At 45.9% G+C, this 18192-nt stretch overlaps 1 protein-coding gene across 3 annotated transcripts in view; it reads left to right on the top strand.

The window, feature by feature from the left end:
* FAM171A1 (family with sequence similarity 171 member A1) overlaps window positions 1-17963 on the top strand; it is a 110384-nt gene extending 92421 nt beyond the window's left edge. For all 3 annotated transcript variants that reach the window (XM_084868310.1, XM_084868309.1, XM_084868308.1), the window contains 3 exons: window positions 11049-11165; window positions 14232-14346; window positions 14942-17963. In XM_084868310.1, the coding sequence (XP_084724436.1) occupies window positions 11049-11165; window positions 14232-14346; window positions 14942-16646 (1937 nt within the window). In that variant the 3' untranslated portion in view covers window positions 16647-17963. The remainder of the gene's footprint in view (window positions 1-11048; window positions 11166-14231; window positions 14347-14941) is intronic.
* The last annotated feature ends 229 nt before the right edge of the window (window positions 17964-18192 follow it).

Below are 18192 nucleotides of genomic sequence, written 5' to 3'. Positions count from 1 at the left end.
AGACACCAGAATTCCCTGGCTTCCAGGCTCTCCCCCAAGGGCAGGCTTGTCTGCTCCTATACACATGCCATGTGCACGCACCAGGCCAGTGACATTGGAAGGGGTGGCTGCTGGCTGGGAAGTTAGCTCGGATGCATGAGAAGGGGATAGGTCACAAGCTAACTCCCCTTTCACATGCGTTCGAGGAATCTAAGAATTCTACAGTGGACCTGGCCTTTAGGTTACTCTAAGTTTATGGTGGGAGGAGACGACACATTGATCCCTTACAGTGTTTCCCAAACTTTTGACATATGTGTACCCCTTCTATAATTTTCTTAACGCTGAGTACCCCTTGTGCTCATGAGAACGTAGAATTAGGCACAGCTAAGCACGGTGCAGTGCATATCCCCACCAAACTCCGGTGAAACGCGTACCCCCACCAAACTCTTCCTGTACCCCTGGAAGTTATACTATAACTTAAATATTTATATATTGTATGTGGCCCTTCGTGTGTACTCTTGCCTTGAGTTCTGCCAATTTTAGGGGAAGGTCTATCTTTGGGCAAATCAGTGACTTCTCTGTCCCTCAGAAACAAGGTATAGAATACCTACCTTTCAAGGATGTGTAAGACTACACTCAGCACATTGCCAGGCATGTGCAAGTTCTTAATATCCTGCTTCTTTTTGCCTCCTCCCTTGAATCACCCCTTCCCATGGGTCACACACAGGCACACGTATGCACAGAGCACACACATTACACACCCAGCCTGCACAGAAAGCCTCATGCTAGGTCTCCGCACAAACATCTTGCTTGCTCTGTGATACATCACATGGATGTGTAGTATGTGGTGACCCAGCCATTTCAGATGTGCAGTTTGAAGTGTGTCTGAATCGAAGGGAATGTGGATGGGATCATTTGGCGGGGGAAACCTTTTTTTTTTTTTTTTTTTTTTTTTTTTGTCGACTCATTTGCAGCTGAGCTTATCCATTAGCAAAACAGGTGTTACTATCAAACAACAGTTTCCATCACTGTTTGCAACACAGCCCGGGAAGTAGGGGACACAGTCTTTGTGGATGAGAAAGAAGCTGAAGCTCAGCCCAGTGAGGTGCTTGTTTGCACACACGGATCGGAATGTAGGCAGTGGAGAAGGGAAGGCTCAAATCAGATTTTTCCTTCAGAATTCAACTCCCCTTCCTTCTCCAGTAGGAGGTGTTTGTGCATTCCTGCCTCTGTGCCAAGACTTAAGGTGACTTACTAGAATAATGGACTAAATCTGGGAGCACTATGCAACAATCCATTCCCAGATGTGTTCCATTTGGCCCACGTGGTTGATTTGGGCGCATTTTTGTTTGTTGTATTTTAATTTCCTGTCAACATTTAAAAGTTGAAAGATTTCCATGGGCTACTACTCTTGGCTTCTCTTTTTAAATAAAATAGAGCACACGCCTGATGGGAGTGGGCATCAAGCCTGCAACTGAGATACCTGCCCTTGACATGGAATCAAACCTGCAACCTTTGGTCCGAGGGTCGACGCTCTAACTGCGGAACACTCTCCCTCATTTTGAACTAGTTTTTAAATGCTGGGATCAGTGGCTGTGCCTCCTAGAATCCTGGCTAGGGCACACTCTCCCTCATTTTGAACTAGTTTTTAAATGCTGGGATCAGTGGCTGTGCCTCCTAGAATCCTGTTCTGCTAACCCATCTGATACTTTCTGAGATTGAATTACAAGATGAATATTGGATTTACTGGGTAATGAACAAAATTTCTCTCCATATGAGCCTATTAGCCTGAAAATTTATATATACCTACTGTAAATTCAGAGTTCTCTCATTAAATTTTATTAATGCTATTATGTATTCTACTACTTCTGGCTACCTATTTAAGGTACAAGCTTTCTATAACTCTGCCAGAATCTTTATGGTTTCTTATTACTGCTGTCTCCTAAAACTTGTTTCAGTATGTCTTCTGATAACTCAGCTAAAGTTTAAAGGGGGGCGGGGGCAAAGGGAAGAATCAGTTGCTTAGATTACATTTATTTTGTAAGAATCTGTTTTTAAAAATTATCCTAAAAAATACAAGGGAACATGTTGTAACTGAATACAGATTCCTTTCTTGTTTTAATGTCTAAGAATTCAACATATCTGTGATTTTTATGCTTTGAACAGAAGGATGTTGGCTATATAGCAAGTTGCCCTTAATATTATTCTTGTTTAAACCAGTCCCAAAATGTGCCTGCCTGAAGCTATAAGAATCCAGCTATCTGTATGTAACTTTTACTCTTCTGTTTGATTGCTTTCAACAAGAAAGACTAGATAATTACCATCAGGTAAATGCTTTTCTATGTAATTAACAGGGAATGTTTCTTCCTCACAGATTTCATGGGAAAATAATTCTAAAGAAGGAAATATAGCCACTCAAAAACATAGACTTTAATTTGAAAAAAAAAAAATGGCTACTCCACAATATTATAAATGTAGAAATTGACACCATTTCTGCTACGCTGATGAAGGGGATGGATCCTTATATTCTGATTTTAGTGAGTGATCTTGTCCCAGTTCTGTTAAGGCAACATAAAATAGACTTAGACCTTAATATTCTATATGTACATCTAGTAGAAAAGTGTGATAGAGGTTATAGCTTAAGATAATACAGATGAAAGCCAGAAAAGAAGGCATCTGGTTTCTAGAGGAATTCTGCATATTCAGGGATCTGGAGCGGCCCTATGACTAAAATTAGCCATGATGATAATAATAATACTAATAAAAGGGTAATATACTAATTAGATTGGATGTATTTCCAGACAAAGTCACGGTGGCAGGGACTGAGGCAGAGGTGGCTAGGGGCAATCAGGCCAGCAGAGGAGAGCAGTTAGGGGCGATCAGACAGGCAGGCAGGTGAGTGGTTAGGAGCTAGTGGTCCCAGATTACAAGAGGGATCCCAGATTGGAGAGGGTGCAGGCAGGTTAAGGGATCCCATTCCCTCATGCATGAATTTCATGCACCAGACTAGTCCTATATAATATTGGGTCGGCAAGTAAGTAATTGCGGATTTTTAAAAGAAAATCAAAGACAATTTTTTCATGGAACTAAATAACTTTATTCTGTAATGTATTGCCCATTTTGATCAATGACCTTTTGCCATCTTTCAGGCAGCATCATAATCCCACGTTCAAAAAATTCTGGTTTTTATTAGCAAAAAACTGAATCAGGTACGATTTGACATCATCATCATTATTGAAATTTTTACCATTCAAGGAGTTTTGTAAAGATCGAAACAAAAAGTAATCAGATGGTGCAAGATCAGGACTATATGGTGGATGTGGCAAAACATCCCAACCAAGCTCCATTAATTTTTGCCGAGTGACCAAAGATGTGTGTGGCCTTGCATTGTCATGATGGAATACAACACCTTTTCGATTTGTCAATTCGGGCCGCTTTTCTTCAACTGCATTGTTTAATTTCGTTAGTTGTTCAATGTAGACATCAGAATTGATCGTTCGGTTGGGTGGTAAGAGTTCAAAGTAGACAATTCCTTTGTAATCCCACCAAACTGATAACAAAACCTTCTTTTGATGAATATCAGCTTTTGATGTTGTTTGAGTTGGTTCACCTGGCCTGCTTCACGATCTTTTCCGCTTGATATTGTTGTAAACAACCCATTTTTCATCGCCAGTTATCAGTCGTTTTAAAAATGGATCATTTTCATTAAGTTTCTTTAGCAAATCGCAGCTGCTAATGCGTTGCGTTAACTGTGATTCTTTCAGTTTGTGAGGAACCCATGTATCGAGTTTGTGAACATAGCCAAGTTGTTTTAAGTGATTTTCAATGCATGTATGTGATACATGAAGCTTCTCTGCAATCTCACGTGTTGTACTGTAACAGTCCGAATTGATTATTGCTTTTGATTAGGGCGTCATCAACTTCAACTGGACGACCAGAGCATTTTTCATCTTTGAGTGAAAAATCACCAGAACGAAATTTGGCAAACCAATTTTGACACTGCCGTTCTTTTAAGGCTTCGTCACCATAAACAGCACATAACTTTTTATGAGCTTGCGATGCGTTTTTCCCTTTGCGGAAATAAAAAAGCAAAATATGACAAAAATGTTCCTTTTGATTTTCCATTTTTCAACGAACGCCAAACGAAAACTACAAAGCAGATCAAAAAACTTTTTTTTACTGATTAACAGCTGAATAGCCAACTATCAAATAACAAAATGTGTTTTACATTTGTACTACGTCTGCAAACCTAAAAATTCAACTGAAGCCATATATGTGTGAAACCCGCAATTACTTAGTTGCCGACCCAATAAAAGGCTAATATGCAAATTGTCCCCTCGACCAGGAGTTCAACTGGGAGTTTGACCAGGAGTTCAATTGGGAGTTCGACCAGGAAGCAGAGCCAGCTGGTCAACCGCCCTCAGCCCCTTGCCCTGGGTGGCCCCACCCTTGATCAGCCCCCCACCCCAATCAGGATCGGCCAGCCAGCCAACTGCCCTCGGCCCCTTCCCCCAGCCGACCCAGCCCGATCAGCCCCCACCTGTGCATGAATTTGTGCACCAGGCTTCTAGTCACAATAATAATATGGATCTGAGAGGTGCATACCTCTTAAGAGTGTTCCTCAAACCAGCTAATGCCCACATCATGCTGATTACTCAGCAGTAGTCATCACAGCCCAAGGGTTGCTGGCCATTATCAGCAGCTGAGAGGCAAGACAACCATAGGTTCTACTGTCCGAGTTCAGGCCTGTGTCACACATATCTGTCTCACCTCTCTTCATAAATGTTGCCCAATAGTTTGCAGTGACATTTATGTGAAGGAGTAAAAATGGCTATATTTCAGTGTGAATGTTCATCTTTTGACCCATGTCACTTCTTTGAGATGGGTTTTCTGAGTGGGTGTGGAATTTCTTCATGTGTCCCAGCTTACAGATCTAGTAGAACTCACTGCAGCCTCTTTCAGGAAAAGCATATGAGTTGGAGATGGTTAGCTGCAGGAAGTAGAACACCCAGCTGCAGCGCTTAGACCATGAGCATGTTCATTTTCTGCCTGGCCAAAGAGATGTGAAGCCAAAGGTGCCAGGACTGCTTCCTTCCCTCATAACATCACCACGGACCTTCAGGTCCTCTGCTGTGCCATCCTGGGCAGCTCCTCTGTTCACACAGCCAGAAAATGGCAAAGCTGCAATTCACATGCAGGATTATCTTATGTTGGGGAAGTCGGCCATGTGGCCAGTTTTATGCTGGACCTTTTTTTTTTTTTTTTTTTTTTTTACCTTCCAAGTGTTCTGAGGTCCAACATGGTAACAAGCCTCAATGTAAGCAGGAACTTGGTCCCTGTGCATTGGCTATTGTGCAAGGTGTCAACTTCCATTGTGACCTGGTAAAGTGTGTGGATATGCACTTACAGTTTCCTTTTCAAAGTCAGTCGTGCTCCTACCTATCAGGTGTCTCTGCTTGTTACCAAGCGCTGAGATGAGGTAGCCTGGCTGTATGCTAGCAGGGCTTCCACGCAGGGAAAACCAGGGAATCAGAGCTCTATCGGTGGTATTCACATTAGGCATTGCATTTGGGGCCCTTTTTCATATTTTAGAGTTCTTTTCACTTTTGATGGCCATTTTGAATTCATTTTACTTTATATTTTGCAAATAAAAACTGATTTCATTATTGCTTGGAAACCAAGTAAGATAGCAGCACCCTTGGAGATGGCTCCTCAGGTCTTATAGACCAGCATTCGCTGTATTTTTTCTGCCTGTCAGTTATTGTGGGCAGTAATCATTGTAGTTCAATGTAGCTTCCAAGTTAAGAACTCATGGTGTTTTACACACAATGATATTTGCCAAATGTGTGCATACCTAACTCACGTTCAAAAGATGGGGATAATTTTTCAACCAAGTATTCTCAAAAATATCTCTAAATCTTTCTGTTGTGTAAGGTTTCACTCTAGAGAAGCTTATCTTTGGTCTGTTTTATATAAATCTCTGCTAGCCCTATCCAGCTTGGCTCAGTGGATAGAGCAATGGCCTGCAGACTGAAGGATCCCCCATTCGATTCTGGTCAAGGGCACATGCCTGGGTTGCAGGCTCAATCCCCAGAAGGGGACATGAAGGAGACAGCCAATCAATGATTCTCTCTCATCATTGATGTTTCCATCTCTTTCTCCCTCTCCCTTTTTCTCTGAAATCAATAAAAAAAAAAAAATGGGGGGGGGGATTTCTGCTTAGGGACACACTTAAAAGCAGCAGCATTAGAAAGATCAGATGCTTTTTAAACTATTTGAAAGCCACCATTCTAGAAATTTCTGTAACGCGGAGTTTCATTCCTTGATGATACCGAGAGATTGCTATATAACCTTCACACACACAGTCCCCGTAATAGGCATGCCAGCAGCTTTGCACAGAGCAGAGAGGTGCTTGTGGTGGCCACCAGCCTGCTCCCAACTGACCCACTTAACCGTTGACCACCCCTGCTCTGCAGGAGAAGCTGTGCATGAAGAAGGTGGCAGCCGGGCCGGGCCTGTGGGACAGAGCAGGAGGCGACACAGGGTCCTGCCTGCACATCTTTACCAGGTGACCCGCCTGGACACTCAGCTTGTCCCAAGGAAGAGGACCCTGAGTGAGTCAGTAGCGAGCCCTCAGAAGGGAGCAGTGGGAAGAGGCTGGGAGGGACTAGCTCAGAGCAGGGAGAAGGAGAAGCACAGGAGCGAGGTGAATGGAGGAAGCAGCTGCTGGGCTGTTGTGTCTGGACCACAGAAGAGATGCTCACTCAGGACAGCTTGTTGTTCTGACAAGGAGCATCCTGTGGTTGCCCCATCCAGCCGACTTGGCGGGCAAACAAGGAGAACAGCAGAGGCCTCGCAGCTGGAGCTTTCCTTGGCCCTTCTCCTGCTCTGAATTGTGCCCCCATGGGATGAGAGGGTCCCCACTTAGCACCCTGGCCAAAGGTCCAGCAGTCACATAACGTCATCGAACCAAAGAGACTGTGCCAAGGCCTGTGCCCTGCTGTCCATAGCAGCAGGGAAGGCTCCAGCCGGAGTCCCTGCCTGAGTACAAGGAGCTCCTCTGATGCGGGGAAAGCATCCACTTCCTGCAGCGTCAGGAGAAGTGTGTTTCTGGTTCGCAATTCATTCACTCATTTTCCTGTAGCTTATCTCTTCCTACAAACAGAACTGCTTGGAAATGGCTTTTACCAATAAAGCATGATCGTTGAAACCCAAAACAACGTTACCCACTATTTCCTGGATATGGGTACATTTTACAAAAACGTGGGCCCAGCCCTAACCGATTTGGCTCAGTGAATAGAGCGTTGGCCTGCGGACTCAAGGATCTGGGGTTCGATTCTGGTCAAGGGCATGTACATTGGTTGTGGGCACATCCCCAGTGGTGGGTGTGCAGGAAGCAGCTGATTGATGTTTCTCTCTCATTGATGTTTCTAACTCTCCCTCTTCCTTCCTCTCTGTAAAAAAAATCAGTAAAATATATATTGGGGGGTGGGGGGGAAGAAAAGAAAACGTGGGCCCAGAGTAATGCCTTTTTCTCAACTGACTCTGCTCCCTTTTGTTGGAAAGGGCAGCGTCTCGACCTGAACCCCAATTTCGTCAGGAGATCTTTCCTACTGGCCACCCCCAGCTTTTCTCAGAAGGTTGCCTGGTGTTACTTTGAGGTTGCAGGTCTGACTTCTGCTCACTGTTAAGCACTGCTGAGCACCTACACCAAGGGCATGTCTGTGTGCTGAGGAGAAGACCTGCCCTCTCTTACAGAGTGAACAGCGGGTGACATGTTTCTGGAAAATCAGTGGTGCTGGGACACACACCCTAGGAGTGCCCAGATGCGGGCGTTCTTGGGTGCTGGAGGAACTCGGGGAAAACTCATGGCATGACTTGAGTCTTGAAAGACAGGTAGAGAGACTCAGGTTGGGAGGCTCAGTGCCGGGAAACATGGGGGAGAAAGACTCAGTTGTTTGCCAAGTCACAAATTTGGCATGATGAGGAGGGACCTGGGAGAACTAAGGGACTTAGGAAGGGGGTGGGGGGTAAGAAAAGCTGTGTGTGGCCAGCTGGGCCTCCACTTACAGGTCCCAGTGGCCTCCTGTTGCTGATGGCATTGGAAGCCCTGCCCAGCCATTGGCAGGCAGGCATTGACCTCCTTTCCAGCCACCATCCAACAGCCCCCTCCCTCCCACCCACCCTGCACCTCCATCCCACCTCCTGCATCTTGCAAGCCCTATTGCATGCAACCCCCTCCTCTTTCTCTCTGCTCCGCACCCTCCTCATCCCCCAGCTGACAGTCCTGCACCTTCAGCAGAGCTCAACTAGAAGCATCTCCTCACACCAGATGGCATTCTTTCCTCCCTGCGCTCCCAAAGCAGCTGTGTGTCCCCAGTCACTGGCCTTTCTGGCTCCCACCAGCACCACCACCACCACCACTGGACAGAGGCCCTCCAGGCTACATGTGGGGACCTTTTAGCTGGGTGAGTGTGGTGTCCACCTGCTTGGCTCATCCCAAGTGTAACTGGGAGGTATTTTTAAGTGTTTCCAGTTTCACATTGTATTTACCAGTAGAAGGTAGAGGCAATTTAGCGATCTGTTTAGGTGGTTTGCCCTTGAGCGAACAGGAATTAGGATTCTGATCTTCCAGCTCTTTCCCTCTAGGTCCTTTAGCCAATCCCAGCATCCTCTCCATTCAAAAAGCAATGACTCAAGACTCTAATCTGAAGAAAACTGTAAACCAAAGAATGTGTACGGTAGTCACTTCCTGCTGATAGAGAGATCCTGGCAGGCTTGCTATTGTGGGAGAGTGTGTGGGAGAGGGGTGAGGTGTGTGTCATGAGCTAAACAGTATGAGGTCCTGGGGGGCAGGGAGAACACTGGAAGCAGTTGCAAGCATCTTATCTACCTTCAGGGAAACGATTGCACCAAACATTGAAACCCTTTTGCTTCCTGTGTCAAATGTTCTCTCTGTTTCCTTAGTAGGCCTGGAGAAGTAAGTGATGCTGCTCTGGCTGGTTTGGCTCAGTGGGTAAAGCATCAGCCTGTGGACTGAAAAGGTCCAGGGTTCGATTCCAGTCAAGGGCACATGCCTGCGTTGTGGGCTCAATCCTCAGTGGAGGGTGTGCAGGAGGCAGCCAGTCAATGATTCTCTCTCATCATTGATGTTTCCATATCTCTTTTCCTCTCCCTTCTTCCCTGAAATCAATATATATAAAAAAAAAGAAGTAAGTGATGCTGTGTGTGGCATAATCAACTCTGGGTTGATGTTGTTTAGCAAACACATTGGAATTAGGCATCCTTGTTCTCATAATCATTTTAGAAACATTCCTGTTTGTATTTTCTCTGGAGCCATGATTAAGCCTGTTGCATGGGGGGTCAGAGCGTGCAGGCTGTAGGCGTTTGCTGATGCTGGGTGCCTGGCCTCTCCAGCCTCCTTTGTTCAGCTGCAGTCAGCAGAGGAGGTGTGCTAGCTGAGAGGCATTACCAAGGCACCTCTCCGCCTGCTGCATTTGAATGTTGCTATGGCAACTGATAAGCCCTAGAAGCAGCCCCAACAATAGGGGATGTTTCATGGGGAAGAAACATCCCCGATTGCCACCTCAGTGATATGTGTACCCAGACAAGGCAAGGATTTGGAGCCCAGAGGATAGAATATTTGGTGCACAGTTGGTGCGTGTAGTTCTCAGATGGACAGGGCTATGCGTGTGGCCATTTGAGGTAGTGGCTGATTGCAGGAGTGAGCTGACCTGAGCTGAGCAGGAGCACTGGGCACTGAAGCAAAGCAGGAGCCCTGCATGAGTGATAAGTGACCTCGTCTTTGCTGATGGGTGGGGTGAGTGTTTGCATGCCCTTGGGGGCCTGGCCAGCCCACTCCCTTGCCCTTGCTGCCAGCTTTCATCATGGTCCTCAAAGTAAGGCTCTCTGCCGGTGAGACAGGTGACAGCCAAATGACCTTGGGCAATGAGTCTGCTGCTAGACACCCTACAAAGTGAAAAAGTCATCAAATTTGAGGAAGGTTTACGGGAGATGGCAGCACAGGAGAGCATGAGAAAGAGCACTGCCCTTGGATGGACAGACCGACCTAGGTGCCCCAGCTCTGCTCCCGACCCTGAGTCCTCAGAACCTTACATTGCTCACCTGTCTTCAGTGTCCTCATTCAAAAAGGAAAGTAAGTCCAACTTTGTAGGGTTGTGATGAGAATTATAGATAATGTATTGTCTGCTCTTCGTCTCCATGGGTTTTGTGTCTGCGGATTCAACCAACCACCGATTGAAAACAGTATATGTATTTTCATTTCACGGTTGGGAGTCTGCAGGTGCAGAGGGCCAACCATATGCATTGTCCTATGACTTTATATATGAGATTTGTGCATCCTCAGATTTTAGTATCTGTGGGGATCCCAGAACCAGTCCCCTGCGTATACTAAGGGATGACTGTGTAGAAAGCACATCTGCTATGACTAGCCAGTACAGAGTAGGAGCTCGTTAATGTTAAATACTGGTCAGAGTAACAGCTGAAAGACAGAACTCAGACCTGGACTTATTCCATGTTTCCCGGCATCAGGGCCAACTGGAAGTTTTTAGAAATACCTATGTCAGGTTTTCTGGGTCAGTATTTGCAAAGATGGGACCAAGGAATCTATCTATATATTAAATTTAAAAAAAAAAAAAAACCTTCCCAGGGTCATTTCGATGGAGCCAGCTGTGACTTCAGGTAGGAAATTCACTCACTTGTTTGAGGGTAGAGTGTAGCACCGCTGGATTTCTCCTACTTCTGCCAACCATGTCACACTGCTTTTATTCTCCTTCTAAACTCCAAAGGCTTCTGCTAAAGTCACTTGTGGTTTGGGAGCATGGATGTTTGGTGAAGTGGCTGGAGGGAATTGAATAAGGAAGTCAAAGAAAAACTAAAGTGAAGCGAGTTGAAAAGCATCTCCAGGAAAGCTATGCGCAGCCCCTAGCTGCCCAGTTTGGCTCCCTAATGGTTATAAACGTGACATTTAGGGTGATTTGTGCCAGATGCCGGAGCCTTCGATAGGAGTTTAGCATGCCTAGAGCTGAAGTTGTTTTCTGCACCCACAGGAACGTGGCTGAAGAGTGGCCTCGGCCTCGTGCACCAGGAGGGCAGCCAGCTGACGTGGACGTACATTGCCCCTCAGCTGGGGTACTGGGTGGCAGCCATGTCTCCCCCCAACCCAGGTAACATGAAGGCAGCGCCCGCAGGCATGGGGAATGATGTCCTGAGGGGTCAGGTTGAGTACACTTTCAAAAATAACTCCAACGGGGACATCACATCTTAAAAATGGTTGAGAGTCTGAAAAATCAAATGAGTAAACGAAGGTACTTCATGGGATGGGGAGTTCTAGTTGGAACTCTCCCATCTAGGATAAGAATAATGCATGGAAAATCATCTCATCTCGTGTCTCTGTTTCTTGTAGACAGCTGCCATAGGAAATGCTTAATCTAAAGCCCGCAGCGGCAGCTCAGACCTCCTCCTTAATTCCTGAAACAGCTGTGGCCGGAGTGAGAGAATGTGTAGTGAAAGGCATTCAACGGAGGGACTCCCAGAAAGTCATCACGGGTGACTTCTTGGGGCAAAAAAGCTCAATACGGCATCTCCTAAAGGTTTTCAAAGCAACCAGTGGCTTTGTACTCAGAAGAATATTCATTTCCATTTAGGAAATGTGAATGAACTGGTATTTTTTAAGTGTGACTAAAAGTGTTATGTTTTTTTTAACCTATGTGCCCCCGGTTATCCCAAGTGAGTATTCCAGACTTGTTTTTTCAAAATAGTCACGTTAGGAGAATTATTTCCAATGATGCACAAAGCATCTCTCGAATGTGTTGCCTGGACTGCCTCCGTTAGTGAGCACTTCCTGGCGGCAGATCCTGCCGCTCAGAGGGACGGCTGAAAGCCGTGCGTGTCCCAGTCTGGTGTGTACAGTAGGTGACTGAGCCCAGGTCAGAAGGCGCTGTGATTGAAGAGTGTCTCTTGTAAATTAGCCACGAAGGCAGTTCCAAAACGGGAGTCCACTGTGTCCCTGCAGTGTAATTATCAGTGGAAGGAACACTGAGACTCCCAGAGTAACTAATTTATAGGGGCCATTCCAAGATGGGTTTAGTCTGTCACTGTTTTTATATTTCCATCTTCAGAAAATGTGCACACTTCACATCTGTGTTTACAGAGTGTGTGTTTCCCCTTATGATATTGCTCCTGTAGAAATATAGGCATGATCCAGTCTCCAAGTTTGAAATATCTAGGAGATGATGAAGAGTAAGGAAAGAAAGGAAAGAAATTCCTTAGGTACCAAAGCAGAGGCCACAAATCCCAGGCGTTAAAGTTGACTTTCATTTTAGACCTGTTTCAAACAACCTTGGCTCTCAGTTTTCCCATCATGAACAAATTAATAGATACTTCGTACAGAGCGGAGAAAGAACTGCTGGATGTAGGTCCTCTGAAGCTTCCCAGTAGTAAAGGAAGAGGAAAAACAGCCACAAAAAGCATACATAGCACAGTCCCTGGTGGCATTTAATGTGGAAACATGTGTTGGTAACCTCACAGCCATCAATGTTATTAAAACAAATTACTGCGATGCTGGGTCTTCCTGAGCCCAAAACCAACAAGAAAGTAATTAGAGTTTTCCTCTTTAATTCGCTGGTTAAGGAGGAAATGAAGTATGCCTGTGAGTTTTATGAAGGTTTACATTGGCAAGAGTTAAAGCAATAACATTTTAAGTGCTTAAAGGAATTGAACTTGAGTTACTTGGAAATGACTTCTACACACACCCAATATGTTGGTGAAGCCTGCCAAGGCACTGCCATGCCCCGGTGCCCGGGGAGGCTGTCTTTGTGTAAAAAAAAAAAAAATGTTTCTCTGAATGATTAAGGCAGGATATCGTTGTCAGATATTTTTCCAACTTTTGTAAATATTAACTCCACCACATTGAAGTGAATAATGTTGTCTTTTGAATGTCACAATTTTCAAAAGCTATTAAAACTCCTTGGGCTTATCAAGCTCTCCTTCAAAAGTATTTTTTAATAAATACCCCTTAGAGTATAAAAAATCAGTAGGTAAATGAAACAAAATAAAACCACATTTCTTCCTTCCCCCCTTTGCTGCACTGCCAGGATGCCCGGGCAGAGATGGTAATTTGGGGAGGTTTGTGCTGTTGCTGACCACCTGTTGTCAGTGACATTAAGATACATTCTTATAGATGCCGAGCATGAAGAGTCTAAGTTAAGTACTTCTTGAGATTCTTTACAATGGAAACGAGAGTCCGTTTACCTCTGACGACCTGGTCTATTGAGTTCTGGAGAGGACTGTGGCCACATCAGGTTAAACATTTTGAAAAGTTATTGTAGAGGAACATTTAATGTTATAGCATTTTAGAAACACTTGACACCCTATATGGGTGGAGGTTTTTTCTTTATTAAGGTATTACATATGTGTCCGTATTCCCCCCATTGCCACCCCTCAACTCCCTATATGTATGTTTTTTAAGTCATAGTACATTTCCTTCCTACATCTCAACTAATTTATTTAGGCAAAGGGCTCTTCACACAGTCACAATGACTGCCAAGTGGAAGTGAGAATAAAATCTTGTGATTTTTTTTTCTCCTGCAGTATAAAATCTCCTGATATTTAGGCTTTTTCTCTGAGTGTAAGAGTCCCACTCATTGTATTATCATGCATCCATTTGCTTTTATTAAAAATCATGTGTTTAGAATGCTGAACGCATGTGGCTCTCAGCTAAGGAGGGACCCTGACTCACTGCATGTAGTATGTGCATATTAGGAGCTGCTGGCCACAGCTGCTTCAGTAATGGGGCTGGTCATCCCTCCTCATTGATGGCGTCCTGGTATCAGTGGAAGGGTGTTTGCATCTGCCCTGCTCCAGGCCCCAGACAGTAAGAGTAATACAAACATGACACTTGCTCTAGCCGGTTTGGCTCAGTGGATAGAGCATCAGCCCTCAGCTTGACGGGTCCCAGGTTCGATTCTGGTCAAGGGCATGTACCTGGATTGTAAACTCAGCTCCCCACCCCCATTGGGGTGTGTGCAGAAGGCAACTAATGGATGTGTCTCACATTGATATTTCTCTCTTCCTATTTCTCCCCCTTCCTCCCACTCTCTCTAAAACTCATTGGAAAAATATCCTTGGGTAAGGATTAACAAAATCAAAAAACACTTGACATTTGTGTTCTTTATTCCTCTGTGTATTTAAAGGTTTCCAAAAATCTAAAGTGTCCTTTTCTGACCTTCTAGGTCCCGTTGTCACACAGGACATTACCACGTATCACACGGTGTTTCTTTTGGCCATTTTAGGAGGAATGGCTTTCATACTTTTGGTTTTGCTGTGTCTCCTTTTATATTATTGCAGGTAATGTTTTACCATTTTGGCAATATCTTTTTTTCATTTGGAATGGCTTGTGCAAGCATGATATGGAGGTGGTTTTTTTTTTCTTCTGAATCGAAGTCTTTTTTTTATAGGTAGAAAAAAAACCTACACACGAAATATTTGTCATCTGACTTGCAAACAAATGAAGGACATAAGAGGCACACTGTGTATAATATATAATATTACCTAGAAGGGCAGTTATAGAGCCCATTTACCATTGTCTTATGATTGGTTTAGAATATTCCTAAACACTGACAAAGGTGTGATATTCTCAAGGACAAAGCAGAACTATTTTTATTGTGATGCCTCATCTGTTCTGTTTGCAAGAATGCTGATTGTCGATTCTTGGGATAACTGCTTGTGAATGAATGACTCAGATGCACTTATAAAAAAGCCTGCGGGTGAAATGTATGGACTCTGCTGCTCCGAATCAAAATAAGGCTGGGGGGGGTGAGGGGGGGTGAGCAGGCTTCTGGCTTGTTTCTTTCTGTGGAAATTGGAGTTAGGATTGTACTTGAAACACAACCATGACGAGAATCTATAACCTTTGGGTTTGGATTGTGTCTTTTGATCGCAGGCGGAAGTGCTTGAAACCTCGTCAGCACCACAGGAAGCTGCAGCTCCCTGCCGCCCTGGAGAGTTCCAAAAGAGACCAGTCCACCTCCATGTCTCACATCAACCTGCTGTTTGCCCATCGGGAGTCGGAATTCCCGGGCCCACTCTCTGTCACCAGCCACAGCCGCCCAGACGCCCCGGGCACCAAGGAGCTGATGAGTGGCGTCCGTTTAGAAATGATGTCCTCCAGCGGAGAGGTGGACCTGCACACCCCCATGCTGAAGCTGTCCTACAGCACCTCCCAAGAATTCAGCTCTCGCGAGGAACTCCTGTCCCATAAGGAAGAGGACAAAAGCCAAATCTCCTTTGATAACCTGACCCCGAGCGGGACGTTGGGAAAGGACTACCATAAATCCGTGGAGATTTTCCCCTTAAAGTCCAGAAAGTCTGTGGAGAGAGAAGGCTACGAGTCCCCGGGCCGCAGCGACTACCGGAGGAGCTACAATGCTATGCTGTCACAGCCTTTATTTGAGAAGCAAGACCGAGACAGTCAGGCCTCCGTCAACCGTATTTCCACGGGAAGTAAGCTCACCATTCAGGAACACATGTACCCCGCGCCTTCCTCTCCCGAAAAGGAGCAGCTGCTGGACCGCAGGCCTACTGAATGTATGATGTCACGATCCGTGGACCACCTGGAAAGACCCACGTCCTTCTCGCGGCCTGGCCAGCTGATCTGCTGCAGCTCCGTGGACCAGGTCAATGACAGCATCTACAGGAAAGTGCTGCCGGCCTTGGTCATCCCCGCCCACTACATGAAACTGCCTGGGGACCACTCCTACGTGGGCCAGCCGCTGGTCGTTCCGGCGGACCAGCAGCTTGAGATCGAAAGGCTGCAGGCCGAGCTCGCCAGCCCCCACGCAGGGATCTTCCCGCACCCCTCCTCGCAGGTCCAGGCCCAGCCCTTGTCGTGCCAGGCCATCTCCCAGCAGCACCTGCAGGACGCGGGCAGCAGGGAGTGGAGCCCGCAGAACGGGTCCATGTCGGAGTCTCTGTCCATCCCTGCATCCCTGAACGACGCGGCCTTGGCCCAGATGAACAGCGAGGTCCAGCTCCTGACGGAAAAGGCCCTGATGGAACTTGGCGGCGGGAAGCCACTCCCGCACCCCCGGGCCTGGTTCGTCTCCCTGGATGGCAGGTCCAACGCGCACGTTAGACATTCTTACATCGATCTCCAAAGAGCCGGGAGGAACGGAAGCAACGATGCCAGTCTGGACTCCGGCGTGGATATGAATGAGCCAAAATCTGCCCGGAAGGGAAGGGGAGACCCTCTGTCTCTCCCACAGAACCACCCGCCCGTCCAGGAGCACCCTCAGAAGGAGCCGAGGGTGGCGGACGGCACGGCCTACACGCAGCTCGTGTACCTGGACGACATGGACCAAAGCGGCAGCGAGTGTGGCACCACCGTCTGCACCCCCGACGACAGTGCCCTGCGGTGCCTGCTGGACGGCTCCAGCCGGAGGAGCGGCGGCCAGCTGCCCAGCCTGCAGGAGGAGACGACCAAACGGACTGCGGACATCCCCACCGAGCCCCTGGCCAGCCCCGACCAGGGAGGGTCCGCTCCAGAGGACGATGAAGATGACGATGATGAGGATGACCAAGGAGAGGACAAGAAGAGCCCTTGGCAGAAGCGGGAGGAGAGACCCCTGATGGCGTTCAACATTAAATGAGCGATTGCAGAGTCACCCAGTCTAACAGAATTGCCAAAAAATTCTTACATACGGAAGTGCTTTCACGTTTGTGGAGGAAGCTGCACAGCGGCAGCCATGGCCTGCGGACATTTCCATTTCCGGTTGTGTAAATGTTCAAGGGGAGTTACGGTGATGACTCAGAAGAAAGGAGGGCGGTAAGGGATGCCTCGCTGCCCGAGAGGTGGCCCAACGTCGCGTCTGAGGGTCCTTCCACATGCTTGCCGGGTCCCCCGAGGACACTGAGAAACCACAGTGATGTCTCTGGTTCTGACGATAACCTCAGTTCTCCCTCAGATTCCGGGAACAGATGAAGCTCTTTTTTTTTTTTTTTTTTTTTTTTTTTTTTTTTTTTTGCATCGCCTGAGTCAGTTTTATCACGATAACGCTCCTGTGAAGTTATGATTGAGAAATTAGCTTGGCACTTAGTGTCCCGAGGTATTCATTACCTCAGAGGAAAACTATGCATTGCTGCTTCATGCTCTTACTTTGCCTAGGTTTTTGCTTTGCATGGGTTTTGTTTCGGGTTTGCTTTTTTTTTTTTTTTTTTTTTTTTTTTTTTTTATAAGCCCAGTTTGGTTGTCAAGATTTTATTCCTTCATTTTGATCTGTCCTGGGTTTTGGTGGTTTATTTCCATGTCTTCATTCAGGAACTCCTGTCAACTCTTAACATCCGAGCCTTTTTAATGAAATCGTACTGAAATTTTTTATTGGCTGAGAATCCTTCAATTCTGGTCCCATTAACTCCAAGTGCCTTTTTTACAGTGACAACAGACAGTCCCTCACTTATCCTCTTTGTTTTTCTTAACTCCTGCAATGGAACTGCCTGGATTTTATAAAGTTGTTAAACAATACCCCTTCCCTTTGAACTGCATGCTGCCAAGTGCCCGTTTGTGCACAGAATTCCGATTTCCGAGCAGTGTACTCTCCAGTTCTCCTGTGTGATGTGGGTTCTGTTTAGCTAAGATAAACTAGAGGACACCCTAAAGACTCCCCCCACCCCACCCCCACTCCCCACCCACCACTCCATCCCTCTGGTCACTAGCCACCATTATGGTTTTATTGGCTGTTTGTATATATGGTTACATATTAGCGCTGGAATTCTATGGGCTGATCTTGCTCTCCCACCATCATTATGGACTGAGCAAGTGAACTGAATGTGACTATTAAAAAAAAAAAAAAAAAACTTACGTGCTATCCAAAAGTGCCAGAATGACTCTTCTGTGCATTCTCCTTAAAGAGCTGCTTGGTTATCCAAAAATGAAAATTCAAAATAAACTCTGAAGGAAAAAATAAAAACTATCGTATAGTCATTTTCATTCATTCTAAGCCATTATTTGCTGCTTCAAAGTCGTTATGAAGAAATTGTGGTTCATTTCTTGGCAGTCTAAATGCCAGTTTGTTGGACTTATATTCAAAGACCACCATGAATTTAGATTATAGTTAAAGTCCTTAAAATCCACCTTTGGGTTTGGTTTCATCCAAGCATGCAAAGTAACATTGTGTGGTGTTTCACATGGGGAGGGAG

Source organism: Pipistrellus hanaki, assembly GCF_964339955.1.
Source record: "Pipistrellus hanaki genome assembly, chromosome: 1".
In the NCBI taxonomy this organism is placed as follows: Eukaryota; Metazoa; Chordata; class Mammalia; order Chiroptera; family Vespertilionidae; genus Pipistrellus; species Pipistrellus hanaki.
Note: the sequence above shows the minus strand (reverse complement) of the source record. Positions and strands in the feature narration are given on the sequence as shown.